The sequence below is a fragment of the Lontra canadensis genome, unplaced genomic scaffold, assembly GCF_010015895.1.
Source record: "Lontra canadensis isolate GAN:19392208 unplaced genomic scaffold, GSC_riverotter_1.0 scaffold636, whole genome shotgun sequence".
Lineage (NCBI taxonomy): Eukaryota > Metazoa > Chordata > Mammalia > Carnivora > Mustelidae > Lontra > Lontra canadensis.
The window spans coordinates 64,415-83,399 of NW_022631620.1; the positions used below are offsets into that span (position 1 = coordinate 64,415).

Below are 18,985 nucleotides of genomic sequence, written 5' to 3' on the forward strand. Positions count from 1 at the left end.
TTAGAATAATACCCTCTTGTTCCATCCATGTCATTGCAAATGGCAAGATTTTATGTTTTTTGATGGCTAAGTAGTATTCCATAGTATAAATGCCCCACGTGGTCTCTATCCACTTATCTCTTGATGGACATTTGGGATCCTTCCATAGTTTGGCTATTGTGGATACTGCCGTTTTAAACATTAGGGTACAGGTGCCCTTTCAGATCACTACATTTGTATCTTTGGAGGTAAATGCTTAATAGTGCAATTACTGGGTTATAGGGTACCTCTATTTTTAACTTTTTGAAGAACCTCCAAACTATTTTCCAGAGTGGCTACACCAGCTCACATTCCCACCAACAGTGTAAGAGGGTTCCTCTTTCTTTATCCTCCCTAACATCTGTTATTTCCTGAATGGTTAATTTTAGCCATTCTGACTGCTGTAGATGGTATCTCATTGTGGTTTTGATTTGTATTTTCCTGATGCCGAGTGATGTGAAGCATTTTCTCATGTGTCTGTTGGCCATTTTACAGTCTTTTTTAGGGAAATGTTGATTTGTGTCCTCTGTCCATTTCTTGATTGGATTATTTGTTCTCTAGGTGTGAGTATGATGATTTCTTTATAGATTTTGGATACAAGCCCTTTATCTGATAAGACATTTGCAAAATATTTTCTCCAATTCTGTAGGTTCTCTTTCAGTTTTGTTGACTGTTTCCTTTCTTTTGCAAAAGCTTTTTATCTGGATGAGGTTCCAAGAGTTCATTTTTGCCATTGTCTCTCTTAGCCTTTGGAGATTTGTCTAGCAAGAAGTTGTGGTGGCTGAGGTCACAGCGGTTGCTGACTGTGTTCTCCTTAAGGATTTTGATGAATTCTGTCTTACATCCAAGTCTTTCATCCATTTTGAGTCTCTTTGTGTATGGTGTGAGAAAATGGTCCAATTTCATTCTTCTGCATGTGGCTGTCCAATTTTCCCAATACCATTTGTTGAAAAGACTTTTTCAACAAAAGTCTTTTTGCCACTGGATATTCTTTCCTGCTTTGTTGAAGGTTACTTGACCATAGAGTTGAGGGTCCATTTCTGAGTTCTCTATTCTCTTCCAATAGCCAATAGCATACAAAAGACAACATATGTGTCTGTTTTTGTGCCACTACCATAGCATCTGAATGATTACAGATTTGTAATATAGGTTTTCTTTTACAACATTCTTTTGGCTGTTCAGGGTCTTTTCTGGTTCCATATATATATTAGGATTTTTTTTTCCTAGCTCAGTAAAAAAAGTTAATGGTATTTTGTTAGATATTGGCGTTGAATGTGTAGATTGCTCTAGGTAGCATAGACATTTTAACAATATTTATTCTTCCAGTTCATGAGCATGGGGTGTTTTTCCATTTCTTTGTGTCTTCCTCAATTTCTTTTGTGAGTACTCCATAGTTTTCTGAGTAAAGATCCTTTGCCTGTTGGTTAGATTTACTCCTATGTATCTTATGGTTCTTGGTGCAATTGTAAATGAGATCCACTCCTTAATTTCTCTTTCTTCTGTCTCATTGTTAGTGTATAGAATTCAACTGTTTTCTGTGCATTTATTTTATATCCTGCCACTCTGATTTCATGCATAAGTTCTGGTAATTTGGGGGTGGAGTCTTTTGGGTTCTCCACATTGAGTATTAAGCCATCTATGAAGAGTGAGAGTCTGACTTTTTTGCCAGTTAGGATGTCCTTTGTTTCTCTTGTTGTCTAATTGCTGAGACTAGGATTTCTAGTATTATGTTGAACAATAGTGGTGAGAGAGGTCATCTCTGTCATGTTCCTGACCCTAGGGGAAAAGCTGTCAGTTTTCCCCCACTGAGAATGATATTTGTCTGGGCTTTCTGTATGTGGCTTCTATGATACTGAGTTATGTTCCCTCCATCCCTATACTGTGAAGAGTTTTAATCAAGAAAGCATTCTGTACTTTACCAAATACTTTTTTCTGCATCTATTAAGAGGCTCATACAGTTCTTGTCCTTTCTTTTATTAGTGTAGTATATCATGTTGACTGATTTGTGGATGTTGAACCACACTGGCAGCTCAGGAATAAATCTCACTTTGTTGAGGTGAATTACCCTTTTAGTGCACTTTTTGGATGCTATTGGCTAGTAACTTGGTAAGAATTATTACATCTGTGTTTATCAGGGATATTGGTCTGCAATTCTCCTTTTTGGTAGGGTCTTTCTCTGATTTTGGGATCAAAGTAATCCTGGCCTCATAGGAAGAGTTTGGAAGTTTTCCTTCCATTTCTATTTTTTGAACAAGCTTCAGAAGAATAGGCTTTCTTTGAGAAGAATAGTATTTCTTCAAGTGTTCGGTAGAATTCCCCTGGAAAACCATCCAGTCTTGGACCCTTGTTTGTTGTGAGATTTTTGATTACTGCTTCAATTACCTTGCTGTTTATGGGTCTGTTCAGTTTCTTCCTTTTCCAGTTTTAGTAGGATATACATTTCTAGGAATGCATCTATATCTTCCACATTGCCTAATTTATTGGCATATAGTTGCTCCTGAAGTGTTCTTATAATTGTATTTCTTCAGTGTTGGTTGAGATCTCTTTCTTTCATTCATGATTTTATTTATTTGGGTTCTTTCTCCTTCTTTTTGATAAGTCTGGTCAGGGGTTTTTAATTTTTTCAAAGAACCAGGTGCAAGTTTTGCTGATCTATTTTACTGCTCTTTTGGTTTCTACTTCATTGATTTCTGCTGTAATCTTTATTAATTTTATTCTCCTCCTGGGTTTAGGCTTTATTTTCTGTTGTTTTCCCAGCAACTTTAAGTGTAAGGTTCAATTGTCTATTTGAGACCTTTCATGTTTCTTGAGAAAGGCTTGTATTGCTATATACTACATTCTTGGTGTATCTGTTTGTTGCCTGTTTCTTAGAAGAAATTGCATCCCAAAATTGTTAAAAAGATATATATATATATATATACATATATATGTATATATATATATACACATATATATATGCACAAAAAAATTAAATATAATAAAAGGATAGAATGTAAGTGTGAAAATGAACATTAAAAAGATTTTTAAAAAAGCGTTGTAAGGGGTGCCTGTGTGGCTCAGTGGGTTAAGCCTCTGCCTTCAGCTCAGGTCATGATCTCAGGGTCCTGGGATCGAACCCCGCATCAACCTCTCTGCTCAGCAGGGAGTCTGCTTCCTTCCTCTCTCTCTGCCTGCCTCTCTGCCTACTTGTGATCTCTGTCTGTCAAATAAATATATAAAGTCCTTTAAAAAAAAAGAGTTGGCAAAATAAGAAATTGGTTGAACAGGGAAGTAGAAAAAAATTAAAATTGAAGGATAAAAGAATTGTGGGGAAAAACCATGAATTCTATATACTGTTTTCACCTACCACTGGAGTTTTGCAAATTGCTATAATCTGTAAACCTGGTCTGAGCCAGATGTTCTTTATGATCTTCCTGAGATCACTGATTCTCCAGTGTATTTGCCCCAGACAGACCGGCACTGCCCTTGCCAAGGGATCAGGCTAAGTAATCTGCTCTGATTGTTCCCTGTGACTTTTGTTCCCTGAAGGCTTTCCCTGCCTCTTTAGAGGATATGAATGAAAATGGCAGCCTCCCAGTCTCCATCCCCAGAGACTAAAGAAAAGGGCCCCACTCCTCAGTGTGCCCTCAGATAAAAGTAGTCAATCACTCCCATCTCCCTGATTTCTATCCACTCTTAGTGCCCACCCAGCCTGGGAGAGTGCATTTCTATCCCAGGCATGTGACCCCATTTAGAGTCTCCAAACCCTGCAGACTCCTGTGGTTCACACTCATGCCACTCCTTCCACAGGTGGAAAGGGGGTCTCACAATAGTTCTGCCTCTTGCTGGGCCCCTGCTTGAAGGGCGGTGGGTTAGCCATGCTGCTCTTCATGGTATATGGCAACCTGACCTGAGAGTCTATTCCTGGGCTCACTGATTGCAGCCAACTTCCCTGCTCTGATGTCTGGGAACTCTGCCACATCCTGGTCTTCTTATGACTCTGGAGATCCTGAGACCACACTGTGCCACCAAGTATCCTACCCTGTTTCTACCACCTGAGCACCTTTCAGACAGGGATGGCCCTCAATGGAGCAGACTTCTAAAAGTTCTGATTTTAGGCTCTCTGCTATATTGTTTTCCAGTAGCTGGCTGATGAAGTCTCCTTCCCTCCTCAGTTTATCAACCCATAGATCACCTCAGATTCAGTTCTCCAGATCTCTTACCTTGGAGAAATTGGTCACTTTTCTATTTGTAGAGTTGCAGCTCTTCTTTTCTTAGATCTCCAGTTGAGTTCACATGTGTTCAGAAGGCTTTGAAAGCTATCTAGCTGAATTCCTGGGGCCAGACAAAAACTAATGTCTCCTACTCATCCACCATCTTGGACTATCTACAATACAGTACTGTTAACTTTAAGCAAAATGTAGTACAGAAAACAATGTTCTTCAACAATATTCATCTTCAAAATCTTTGCTACTTATTTACCATACAGAACTGAACTCCTGCCAGTTAATAGCAATTTCCCATTGCCCACCCTGATCCATCCCAAAGTAACCAATTTTCTACTCTCCATTTCCATGAGATGGACTAATTATAACACCTCATATAAGTGGAATTATGCAATTTTTGTTCTCCTGTGACTGACTTATTTCACTTAACCTAAACTCCTCCAGACTCATCAATGTTGTCACATTATCTTTAAAAAAAGAAAAAAAAAAGAGAGAGAGACAGTGGCGGGGGGGGGGATGAACAACCATACAAAGATCAGAGTTTGTCCTGCTCAGCCTTTCTGATGATGCTGATCTTCTGCTTGTGATTTTACTCTTTTTATTTATCACATCCATATTACGTGTCACTGGCAACCTGGCTGTCATTACTCTAAACTTCATAGACTTCCATCTACAGACATCTGTGTGTTTCTTTAGATGAAACTACTCTATCTTAGAAATCTCATTTACCACTCTATGTATTTGTAGATTTCTGGGGACAATCATCACCAAGGACAAAAGCCTTTCTCATAACAGTTATATAGTCCAACAATTTTTCTTTATCTTCATGGAGGTGAATGAATTTCCCATTCTAACTGCTCTGTCCTCTGACCACTCTCTTGCCATCTGTAAACTCTTTCATTACATCACCGTCATAAACAGGAAACTATACTTCCTGTTTGTGCTCTATGCATGGCTGTGTAAGTTCCTGACCATTTCCCCACCCCTTATGCTTCTGTTCCAGCTGGATAAATGTGTGTCCAATGTCACAACTTTGTCTGTGCCTTTCTTTTGCTTGTACAACTATCTTCTCAGATGCATGGCTCCTAGAAGTAATTGGCTTTTCCTTTGTTTTGGTTACTTTGCTATTTACTTTGGCATTTGTGATATTGTCCAATATACATCATATCTGCTAGTGAAAGAAAAAAAATGTTTAGTTCACTAATATTTCTCACATGATTGTCATTGTCATTTCCATATATGCTAATTACTCAGCAGTGGGGAAAAGGACTTCATTGACCAAAGAAGTAGCTATTCTCAATAACTCTGTTGGCCCCATGCTGAACTCCTTCATTTGCTCTCTATGGAACCAGAAAGACACAAATCTTCAAAGGTTTGGTCCTCGAAGTACTGTCTCATACAAAGAAATCAAAAAATTCTGATTAATATGAACTAACGTTATCATGAAGATTTAACAAGAGAAAAAAATTTTAAACTTCTAATCTGCTATCTTCCCACATCCATGTCACAGCTATAGGAAATGCTGAGCTCATTTGCTAAATACTCTATATATCAGGAAAGTGGCTGAGTTGTGTCCTCCTTTAAAGTATTTGTAGGTTTCATGTAAATGATTTATAATTGTGAATATAAACTGGTAGTTATGGAACATAAATCATTTGCTTAGTATTATAAATAATAAAAATATTTTATCAAAAACATTAATTCCAAAAGATTTATGCACCCTCATATTTTCTGTGGCATTATTCACAATAGTCAAGTTATGGAAGCAGCCTAAGTATATGTTGAGAGATGAATAGAGAAAGAAGTGTTTGTGTGTGTGTGTGTGTGTGTGTGTGTGTGTGTGTGTGTGTGTGATGGAATATTACTCAGCTATAAAGAAGGGTGAGTTCTTGCCATTTACATTGATAGACACAGAGAATACTATGCCAATTAAAATATGCCAGATAAAGAAAGACAAAAGCCAAATGTTTTCACTTATATGTAGACTCTAAAAAGCAAAATGAACAAGTAAACCAGGAAACAAAGCAGAAACAAACCCATCAGTGCAGATAACAATATGGAGAACATATATATGGGACAAAATCACAAATGCCATATGGAAGGTGTTGGGGTGATGAACACAATGGGTGAAGAGGAGTAGAGGTACAGATTTCTAGTTATGGAATAAATAAGTCACAGGAATAAAAGGTACAGCAGAGGGAATATAGTCAATGCTATTGTAAACCTGTTGTATGGTGACAGATGGCAAGTTTACGAAGATATTGGGTCTCTTTAACCTCAACACTTAGACACTGCGATCTGGTCTTTATGAGACTGTCTTTATTACTAAGTGAAGTGTGGCTTCATTTTGTCTTCCTGTTTATAAAATATGTAAGTGATTTCTAATATCTGTGATTGTTAGCATGCAATGGGTTTTTACTTTTGTCTGTAGGAGGGAAATTTTGAAATATTTATCAAAATTTAGACTCACATAAATATTCTACAAGTATTTGTATATATGCAAAGGAATGCATACAAATGGATTTAACACTATAGCTGTGATGTGATATTGGTAGCAACCTGATTTCCTAAAACTTAACCAACAAAGCAACTGCTAAATTACATACAAGTCTCCTCTGGTATTCTATGCAATTTACTCCTATAATTGAAAATGTAAAGCTAAAGTTTCAAATATTCTTCTGATTTTTCAAGATATTAATATGTATCTTTGATAGGAGAAGATGATGTGGCGAGAAGACCCTGAACACACCTTCTTCACAGACTACACCAAATTATACCTATTAGTAGTACAATTCTTCCTGAAGAACTAGGGCTGACTGAACAGATTCTGAACAACCAAAGACAAAGACAAAGGCAAGAGAACAGAATAAACAGGAGACACAGTAACAAAGTGAGGGCCCACCCCCTTGCCTGGACCATAAGTGGGAGGGTTAGTACTAAGGCCTGGGAATAGATTCCTCTGTCCTTGGGCACAGAAGGAAAAGCTGCAGTTTAAAAGCACCAAAGAGCTGCAGGGATTCTGTCTCCTCATATACCCTAAAAGCCCAGACTGGACTAGAATCTGCATCCAGTGGCCTGAGACCTCAGTGAGCAATCCCTATCAAAATACCGATAGCATTTTTCACAAGAACAGATAATCGTAAAATGTATGGAACCACAGAAGACCCCAAATAGCCAAAGCAATCTTGAGAAAGAATAATAAAGCTCGAGTATCCCAATCCTAGATCTTGAGTTGTACTACAAAGGTATAGTAATGAAAATAGTATGGTACTGGCACAAAAACAGACACATACATCAATAGAACAGACTATAAATCCAAGAATAAATTTATGATCATATTGTCACTTAATCTATGAAAAGGAGTTAAGAAAATGCAATGGGGAAAGAACAGTATTTTCAATAAAAAGTGCTAGTAAAATGGAGAGTTACATATAAAAGAATGAAACCTGCTACTTTCCAACCCAATGTACTCAAATTTAAAAAAAAAATAAAAAATAAAAAAAAATAAACTCAATGAATTAAAAAACTAAATGTGAGATCTGGAACCATAAATAATCCTAGAAAAAAAAATCACAGGCAGTGATTTTCTAGATATGTTCCCTTAGGCAATGGTGATAAAAGCGAAAATAAACTACTGAGACTACAGCAAAACAAAAAGTTGTTGCACAACAAATGAAACCATCAACAAAATAATAAGTCTACCTACTGAATAGGAGAAGATATTTGCAAACAATATATCTGGTAAGGGTTAAATTCCAAAATATATAAAGAACTTATGATACCAAATACCAAATAAAATAATCAATCTGATTTTAAAATGAGCAGATGACCTGAATACACAAGACATATAGATGGCCAATAGACACTTGACAAGATGCTCAACATCATGGATCAATAAGTAAATACAAATCAAAACCACACTGAGATGTTACCTTCTACCAGTTTAGCATGGCTAAAATCAAAATGACAAAAATTAACACATTTTGGGAAGATGTGGAGAAAACGGACCCTACATATGCTGTTTGTAAGAATGTAAATCATTATACCCACTGTAGAAAACATGGAGGTTCCTCAGAAAATTAAAAATAGAAATACCTTAGGACCCAATGATTTTATTATTGGGTATTTTCCACCCCTTAAACCACCAACTTGAATAATATACACACCCATATGCTTACTGACATTATTTTACATTATTTACAATAACCAAGATATGAAGGCAACCTAAGTGTCTGACAATAGATGAATGGATAGGGAAGAGGTGATAGATATATCATCTATATCTATATCTATCTATATCTATACACACATATATGTACATATATATGTATATGTGTACATATATATATCTTAGTGTGTGTATGTATATACAATATATGTAATAGAAAAATACACAGCCATAAAAAAGGGTGAGATCCTGCCATTTGAGGCAGCATGGATAGACATAGAGGGTATTATCATAAGTGCAATAACTCAGATTGAGAAAGACAAATACCATATGATTCTCTTCATAAGTGACTTATTTTTAAAAATTTATAAACAAAAAATAATCAGAATCAGATGTTTAAATATGGAGTAAACTGACAGTTGTGAGAGGAGAGGTGGGGGGTGGTAAAAGGGGTGAAAAGGAGAAGGAGAACTGACTTTCAGTTATGGAATGAATAAGTCATGAGAGTAAAACACAACAGAAGGAATACAATCAATGATATTATAAAACCAGTGTAAGTGGATAGATGGTAGCTAGACTTGTGGCAAACATAGCACAATGTATAAACTTGTCAAATCACTAAGTGTATACCTGAAACTAACATAACATTGTGTGTCAACTATATTCACAGTTTTTTAAAAGTAATAACTTAAAAAAGAAAGCATAGGTAAATTTGTTGAACACAGAGCAGGCATTTTTCAAGGGAACAATGGGATCCAAAATTAGTGACGTGGAGTGTGGATATAATAAGCAGGTTGGGGCTGAGAGTTGAAAGTATAATGGATTTCTGGAGAGGCTTTTAGATCTGGCAGAGGATTTAATCCTGGATTGTTTTTGGAAGAAGATGGGCAATAGCCTAACACTGATGTCTGAAAATGTTTTGGGGTTTTTGATTTTTGCTTATAACAAATCTGGTAACTGTTTGGACATTTTTATTTCAGAGCTCTATTTTCATTTTAAGGTTAGTAATAAAAGTACACAACAAAAATAAATTGCTTATTCATTCTACTTTATATAGGTGGAGATGTATAAATTAATAAAGTCTGGCTGCTACCTTCACTGAAGGGTCCACTACTATGCAGCTCAGCACTATATTTAACTAGTCCCAAAGGAACAGAGAATAAATTATCTCCTGAGTATTCAACTGAGTTCCATGGGAATATGAGGAAAAATAAGTACAGACAAAGGGAAATCAGATTGATTGGATCAGCTGGTAGGTACACTTTTGCTTTTATGTCACTATATTGTTAGCTGTCTGGATAGATGCATGTCATGGCATCATTATACTTCTTAGGTTATCTCTCCTTTTCTTTTCTCCACTCTGGTCTCTCAGGAATTTATTCAATGACCAGAGAAGGTAAAATTGTTTTGTCTTGGATAGTATTCAGTCAATCTTCATCTTATCCAGGGAGCTGTGAAATATTTTACCTTCAAGTCAGAGGGCTTTATTTCCTGGAAATCTCTTAAAGAACTCACAGGTTTACAATAGTAATTCTTGAAGTTCAGGTCAGAACAATGTTTATGGTAATATGGAAAGATAAAAGTGATAAAAATAAATTTCTTTGCTTAGAGCAGAAACTATAGAAAGCTTGCATGCAATCAAGCGTGCATTTTCTCAGTGTGAGAGGCTTTTATATGACAGAGGCAAGGGTGAACTCGTGACAAAAACCTGAAATAGATTATGAATGCAATGCCTCTCACATTTTAAGTAAATTAAGAAAATTTGGGGTTATGTTTAAGACCTGTATCATTAGACATATCAAAAAAATAAGTACATTCTACACTTGTCAATGAATGTGCTCATTTCTCTTATATTCCAGTGGTTATTTTGTTGAAATAAATTGCAGGGATCCCAAAGTTATCAAATTAGTATATATACAGTTACTAATTGTAAAATTCATTATTTTCAGTCATTGTTCAAAACACAGGAACAATCTCTGCCTTTTGATCTGCCAATTCTGCTGGTATGTTATACCAAATATGTGTCTATTCCTAAAAGAAGAGAATGTTGATTGTCAAGAAAAATTAAAAGAAAAAAAGGCACAATACAAACTTGACACTTATCCCCTACAGACTTACCCAGTTCATCCCATAGAAAAAAAATAATACTTGATAATACTTGATAATACTATCAAGAACTTATGGCATAGATAAAATGCTGGTTCCTAAGAATAAAGAGAGAATGTGATGGATAAAAGTCATACAGATAAACATATTAATAATTTGTGGTTTCTAAAAGTAAATTTTACAAAGAATTTTATTGATTCTACTTGTTTAGTCTTCTGGAGAAAAGACAAGAAAATATTTGTCATCACAAAATTCCTTTATGAACTCCTCTTGTCCTCAGAAAAATTTGGAGAGCAAAAAGACAAAGTGAGCATAGTTTAAAAAGAAAAAATAAAAAGACAAGTAGTCAATTGTTAATTTAAATAAGGAACATGAAGATGACATAAATGTACCAGTTTGCTGTAAAAATGATGTTATTTGTATGGCTTCACCTATGTATTAAATAATATCTCTGGCTTCTGATTTCTTTCACATAAATAAAGAATTCTACTCTCATTTATAACCAAGGCAATTCTAGTATTATATTTCTAAGACAGGAAACACATTTATTTCTTCTGGTCACATTTGAAAGAATATATATTAAAAATAACAATAACCATAGCTCTTATTAAGCTCAGAAATTGTGACTGGGTCTTCAGCTTCCACCAAAATCTTAGAAGACAGCAAAGTTCAAAAATGGCATCAGAGTTAAAACTCAGAATTAGACATTTCAGTCCTAGGAGCACACAACCTTGGAAACTAGAAAACAGTGTCTCAATATCTAAATTAGACATGGTAACGATTCTTGCAGAAACATATTGCTCTTGCTTCTGGAGACATATCTAGAAAAATGTTGTTATGGACAATTTCAGAGAGATTACTGTTTGTGCCCTCTTCTAGGATTTTTATCAGGTCTCAACTTTTAGAACTTTAATCCATTTTGAGTTCAGTTTTGTATATGGTGTAAGAGAGTGGTGTAGTCGCATTCTTCTGCATGTAGGTAACCAGTTTACAAAACCATCTGTTGAAGAGACTGCTTTTTTTTTCCCATTGGAGTATCCAATGTGAAGTATGGAACCAAGGAACCAAGGAACTCTTAACTGGAGAGAACAAACTGATGATTACCAGAGGGGAGGTTCGTGGGGGAAAGGGTGAGATAGGGGGTGGGGATTAAGGAGTGCACATGTCCTGATGAGTACTGGGTGATGTATGCAATTGTTGACTCACTATATTGTACAACTGAAATGAATATAACACTGTATGTTAACTATATTGAAATTAAACTAAAAATAAATAAAAATTAAGCACTATATTGCACATATAGACAATTTGGTAACAGGTACAGGTGTTATGTAAAGTCACTCGTGAGGGGGCTTTTAACATAGATATGTGAATACGGTTTTCCATTTCAAGAGAGGATGTGTAAAATATTTATGCTTTAACAGGTTGAGTGGATATTGCAAAACTGCACACAGGAAAAAGTTCCATTGCTTCATTTCGTTGGAGCTAATAATAGGAGCTCTTAAATTTTCAATCCTTTACTGTTCACACACTCTTTCTTTCTGTCTTCTCAACAGATTTTGCTTAAAGAAAATAAAAAACAGTATGAGAAACCATACAATGATTACAGAGTTCATTCTCTTGGGTATCTCATATGACCCACCGTTTCAGGTTGTAATCTTTATCTTTTTATTTATGGCTTATGTATTAAGTGTCCCTGGAAACCTAACCATCATCATCCTCACTTTGATAGACTGTCGTCTCAAGACTCCTATGTATTACTTCCTGCAGAATTTCTCCTTCTTAGAAATCACATTCACCAGCGTCTCTATCCCCAGATTTTTGGGGGCAATCATTATAAATATCAAGACCATTTCCTATAACAATTGTTTAGCTCAACTATTTTTCTTCATCTTCATGGGTGTTTCTGAATTTTTTCTTCTCACTGCCATGTCTTTTGATCATTACATTGCCATCTGCAAGCCTCTTCATTACACCACCATCATAAGCAAAAAAATCTGTACCCTGCCTGTCCTTGGGTTCTGGCTAGGAGGATTTCTTACCATTTTCACACCACTCATGCTCATCCTCCAGCTAGATTTCTGTGCTTCCAATGTAATTGATCATTTCTCTTGTGACTATTTCCCCATCTTACAACTCTCGTGCTCAGATACATGGCTTTTAGAGATGATTGGCTTTTACTACACTTTTGTCACTCTGATCTTCACTTTGGGCTTAGTGATTCTTTCCTACATGTGCATCCTTAGCACAATCCTGAGAATTCCATCTGCTAGTCAGAGGAAAAAGGCTTTCTCCACGTGCTCCTCTCACTTGATTGTCATTTCCATCTCTTATGGGAGCTGTATATTCATGTATGTCAAGAGATTATGCTGAGTGAAATAAGTCAAGCAGAGAGAGTCAATTATCATATGGTTTCACTTATTTGTGGAGCATAACAAATAGCATGGAGGACATGGGGAGTTGGGAGAAGGGAGTTGGGGGAAATTGGAAGGGGAGGTGAACAATGAGAGACTATGGACTCTAAAAATAATCTGAAGGATTTGAAGAGGTGGGGGGGTGGGAGGTTGGGGGAACCAGGTGATGGGTATTAGAGAGGGCATGGATTGCATGGAGCACTGGGTGTGGTACAAAAACAATCAATACTGTTATGCTGAAAATAAATTAAAAAAATGATTAAAAAAAAAAAGCCTTCAGCAAGAGAAAGAGCATCACTGACCAAAGGAGTAGCTATTCTCAACACCTCAATTGTCCCCATGTTGAACCCTTTTATTTATACCCTGAGGAATCAGCAGGTAAAATGAGCTTTCAAAAACTTGCTGCATAAAGTACTGCTTTTTAGAAACAAATGAAAATATGTATTAACATGGATGGATGTCATTGCAAAGATCCAATAAAGGGCAAATAAAATTTCAACTTCTAGAGTAACTTCTAATATCCATCTCCCCAAAACTTGCTATGATGTGCTCATTTCTTTAAGCTTTCTTTTAAACCTAAAGTAACTTTGTTGTGTGTTTCTTTCAATCCCTCTATAGGTTCCATTTCCTCATTGATTTGTAAGACTAAATAGGACATCAGTGGCTATAAAACAATAATCATTTTCATGATTGTTCCAAATAATATAAATACTTATTTTTACTGTAAAGACTTGAGTAAACACTCTTTTCATGGATTTATTCTAAAATCTTGTGTTCCGTTACTAGTATCACATTTCTTTCTTTTTCTTACATTTTCTTTCTTAAAGCTATGAAAAGTATGAAATAAATTATCCAACAATCATATTTTGTGCACACAAACTGCAGTATCTGTCCAGTTCTTCATGCTCAGTTGAGTGTTTATTTTACTGCTTATAAATTATTTAAAAGTCATACATCTTTTCCTTTCTAGCTATGCTCAAGGCATGTGTCATGTCTTTTTTATGTACTACCCTTGTTTAACTGTATTATTATTATTATTATTATTATTATTATTATTATTATTTAAGATTTTAGGGGCTCCTGGGTGACTCAGTTGGTGAAGTTGCTGCCTTCAGCTCAGATCATCATCCCAGCGTCCTGGGATCAAGCCTAGCATCAGACCCTTGCTCAGCAGGAAGCCTGCTTCTCTGCCTGCTGCTCCCCGTGCTTGTGTTCTGTTTGTGTCAAATATATAAGTAAAAGCTTTAAAAATAATAAAAATAAAAAATAAATATTTTATTTGAGAAAGAGTGAGAGCATGAACAGGGGAAGAAGAGGGTCTGAGGGAAAGGGATAAGCAGATACCCTGCTGAGTGGGAGTCTGATGTGGGTCTCAATTCTAGGACCCTGAGATCATCACCTGAACTGAAGTCAGACACTTAACCAATGGAGCCACCAGGCTTCCCAAATCTGTATTATTTGCTTAAATATATAACAGATGGAGATGTAGGCAGTCACTATTACACCTATACCACATGAGGGTTTGATAGGAATTTCATAAATAATAATATCTCTTCTGGGACGCCTGGATGGCTCAGTGGGTTAAAGCCTCTGCCTTCAGTTCAGGTCATGATCCCAGGGTCCTTGGATCGAGCCCCGCATCGGGCTCTCTGCTCAGCAGGGAGCATGCTTCCTCCTCTCTCTCTGCCTGCCTCTCTGCCTACTTGTGATCTCTGTGTCAAATAAATAAATAAAATCTTTTAAAAAATAATAATATCACTTCTCTAGAGAACAATTAACCAGGTATGTCCTAAATAATATCATGTTTAATCTTCACAGCTATATAGTAACATAGACTGATTATCTCTGTTATAGGTTTGCAAAGTGATGCTTGGAAAGGTTGAGTAATTTGCCTTAGATCTTGAGGTATAACAGCCAATGTAGTAACTGGTTTGTAAAACAAAACATAGACAAAATGTTGTGTTTATTTCAAGCATATTTAAAACGTGGGAACCTGAAAGAATCTATAGCTTTTACTTAGGACCTGCACAATTTTATTGGTGTTTTACACTCACATTATATCATTTGGGCATGATTATATTACTATAGTCTAGTTGGGGAAGGTACTAATTCCTAATATTATACTTGGCAAACACATTAAAATTCTAATCAAACAAAACAAGAAGCTCTTCAAGGTCCATTGCTGGGGAGCAACAGAGTGGAAAGGAAAAAAATGTATGAAGTATTAGCAGTCTTATAGTACCAAACTTTCTTATTGGAAGGCAGATTAAAAATATTAAGTAAACAATGGAACCACATATGATAATTGTCTTTCTCTGACTTATTTCACTTAGCATAATACCCTTTAGTTCTATCCATGTCATGCAAATGGTAGGTATTCATCCTTTCTGAAGGCTCTTAACTCTAGGAAGCAAACTGTGGGCTGCAGAAGGGAGGGGGATGGGAGGATGGGATAAATGGATGATGGGCATTAAAGCGGGCATGTGATGGATGAGCACTGGGTGTTATACCGGTGCTCATACCAAATATACCAAATAATGAATCATTGAACATTACCTCAAAACTAATGATGCACTACTATATGTTGGCTAATTGAATTTAAATTAAAAACAAGAATGGACTTAGTATTATGTAGTTGATTATCAGTTTTTAAACATTGGCATGGGGGAGTAGCACATTCAGTAGAGATATGCATTAGGAACTAGATGTTTGATTGTTAATCTCTGATTAAGGGAAGCAAACTTTACCTAGTGTGGTTGTTTGCTTGTTTTTTTTTGTTTGTTTGTTTGTTTTGTTTTGTTTTTTTTCCTGTCTCATTGGACACTGTCCCCAATATTCCTTTTCAAATTCAGTACTAATGTACATGATCTTTTATATTCCTTAGTGTTTTATGAGCAGTCCTGCTCTAGCAATTTTGATTCACTGAAATATTTCCAGTGATCCAGCAGCAGAGAGAACATATAAAACAGTAAGTAGTTTATGCTACATAAAATCTGTGTAGAAACCATACCAGACAGTTTTAAGACACCTGCTGATATTTTTTTCCTCTTAGATTCACCTTTGCTGCACCTCAAAGGTTTAAGCCATTGGGTTTTCATTTTCACAGTCTCCATGATTTTTTTCTTTTTATTTCTGTGTGCTATCTTTGTTGACCCATTTATTGTTTAGTGACACATTATTTAACCTCCATGTATTCCTGTTCTTTCCACTTTTTTTTCTTGTGGTTGATTTGAAGTTTCATAGTGTTGTGGTCTAGTTTCACAGCATTGTGGTATGACTTTGATCCTTTTTAATTTGTTGAGACTTCTTTTGTGGCCTAACCTGTGATCTATACCAGAGAGTAGTCAGTGTGCACTTGAAAAGAATGTGTATTCTGTTGTTTTAGGCTGGAAGAGTCTGAATACAACTGCTAAACTCATCTGGTCCGTCCAATGTGTCATCAATGCTATTGTTTCCTTGTTGATTTTTTTCTTCATATATTTGCTCCGTTCTCACTCTCTGTACTCAAAGAAATATATATTGTTCATTTATCATGCAAATGGATATGAAAAGAAAGCTGGGGTAACAATACTTATATCAGATAAAATAGACTTTAATACCAATACTGTAAAAAGAGGCAAATGATGCTAATTAATGCTAATTAATTACACCAGGAACAATCCAACAAGAAAATATAACAATTGTAAGTATTTATGTACCCAACATGGGAACACCAAATACACAAAGCAGTTAATAACAAACATAAAGGAACAAATTAATAATAATACAATAATAGTAGGCGACTTTCACACCCTGTTTACATGAATGGATAAATCATATGGACAGAAACAATCTCAATTACAATTACACCAAAAATAATAAAATACTTAAGAAAAAAAACCTCACCAGTAAGATCAAAGACCTGTACTCTAAAAACTGTAAAACACCGATGAAAGGAATTGAAGATGATACAACCATATGGCAAGGTATTCCACGCTCATGGGCTGGAAGAACAAATATTGTTAAAATGTTCATACTACCCAAAGCAATCTAAACATTTACTGCAATCCCTATCAAAATACTAATAGCATGTTCCACAAAACTACAATAAGTAGCTCTAAAATTTGTTTTAGATAGGGGTGCCACCAAAATCACAAACCCAAATAACCAAAGCAAGTTGAAAAAGAACAAAATTGGAGTTATCACAATTCTGGACTTCAAGTTATATTACAAAGCTATAGTAATCAAATCAGTATGGTATTGGCAGGAAAGTAGACACAGATCAATGGAACAGAATAAAAAGTTCATAAATAAACCCATGATACAATTACTCTTTGACAAAGAAGGCAAAAGTAAGCAGTGGGAGGACAGTCTTTTTCACCAATGGAGTTGGAAAGACTGGAAAGCTACATGCAAAAGAAAGAAACTGGACCACATTCTTATATCAAACACAAAAACAAATTCAAAAGGAAACTTTGTGCATTATTGGTGGAAACACAAATTGATGTAGCCACTGTTGAAGACAATATGAGGCTTCCTAAAAACTTAAAATAAAGCTACTCTATGATCCATTAATTCCACAACTGAGCATTTACACAAAGAATATGAAAATAGTAATTAAAAAGATTTGTGCACTCTGCCTTTGAAGCATTATTTACAATGGCCAAAATATAGAAGCAGCTCAAGTGTGCATGTACAGAAGGGGATTAAGATCACACTTACCTTGAAGAGCACTGCATAATGTACAGAATTAATGAATCACTCCATTGTACACCTGAAACTAATATAAAACTGTAGATAGACTATACTGGATTCAAATTTTTAAAAAATATACTTAAAGTTAATTTAAAGAAGAAAAAAAAAGAAAAAATTTCAATCAATATTCTTGAAGTTAAGGAAAGACTACAGAATTTTCCAAATTAAAGGAAACTAAAACATTATGGTAATTAAATTAACATATAAGTCTAAATTGTATTATTTTCTATTAAAAAAACTTTTAGTCACTGGTGAAACTTAAATAGCGTTGGAGAAGTACATTAATAATCTACAAATGTTAATGCCCTGACACTAATGGCTATATCATACTTATCTAGTAGAATATTCTTTTTTGTTATAAACACATACTATTATATCGAATAGCAGATGGATCAACAAATGATCCAGAAATAAATGATCTTCATGGTTATTTATTGGTTTTCTTCTTTATTTTTTATGTCAAAATTTAAAAAATAGCAAAATATTAAGTACTGCCCTACACCTCCAATTTGGGGCATAGTTAATTCACTAGTTAATGAAATCCCACTATTGACTGGGGAAACAAGCGAACGGTTTTCATTTGGGCTAAACCCTCCTAAGGTGTAAAAATGGTCATACTGTCCCAGGGTAATGGAATATCTGAAATTCTTGTTGGCATTAAGTATAGGGTTTAAATTACTTCTAGTTCTCTTTTGGGAGAATATGTCTTATAGTTTAAGAAATTCAGTTTTTTGCTTAAGGCAATTCACAGTAGTTTTTATTTCCTTCCTTTTTTGTTTGTTTTGGTTGTTGTCTTATTTTTTCACATAACTGATATTCTTGATATGAGTCTCAAGGGGGCATTTCTTTTTTTTTTTCTTCTTCTTCTTCTTTTTAAAATTAATCCCCTGTGTATCCTATGAGCAAAGTAATAAAACTGTTCCTTTTGTTAGTGCATAATTTGAAGCAAGAATTCTTTGTTACAAAATTTGGGTTCCTTTCGTTTGAGGGATTTCCCCAAATCACTTTTCATTTACAGCATTAGATTTTCACTTAGTATTTTTTAGAGACATTTACATTCATCTTAATATATAGGAAAAAAGACAGAAAGTCAATCTCATCCAGCCTGAAAGAGGATTCTAATTATTTGTAATATCTGGGTCATGTCATTTTAATGACCATCAGTGAGAGTGAAAGTTATTAACAGATTAATATAATTTCCAGAATGCATATATGTTTTTAGAACCTTTCTGCAGAAATGCTTTGGAATTAATTTTCCTCTTAAACTATTGAATTTTTTGTAATATTATTAGAGGTAGAATATTCGTCATTTACTTTAGACCCCTGTTTCTACCATATTC

At 35.2% G+C, this 18,985-nt stretch overlaps 1 protein-coding gene across 1 annotated transcript; it reads left to right on the top strand.

Annotated features, from left to right (window-relative positions):
- The first annotated feature begins 12,081 nt into the window (after window positions 1-12,081).
- On the top strand, window positions 12,082-13,298 carry LOC116863163 (olfactory receptor 6C3-like). Its single transcript, XM_032850662.1, has 2 exons — window positions 12,082-12,859; window positions 13,186-13,298. The coding sequence occupies exons 1-2, from the start codon at window positions 12,082-12,084 to the stop codon at window positions 13,296-13,298; spliced, it is 891 nt and encodes a 296-aa protein (XP_032706553.1).
- The last annotated feature ends 5,687 nt before the right edge of the window (window positions 13,299-18,985 follow it).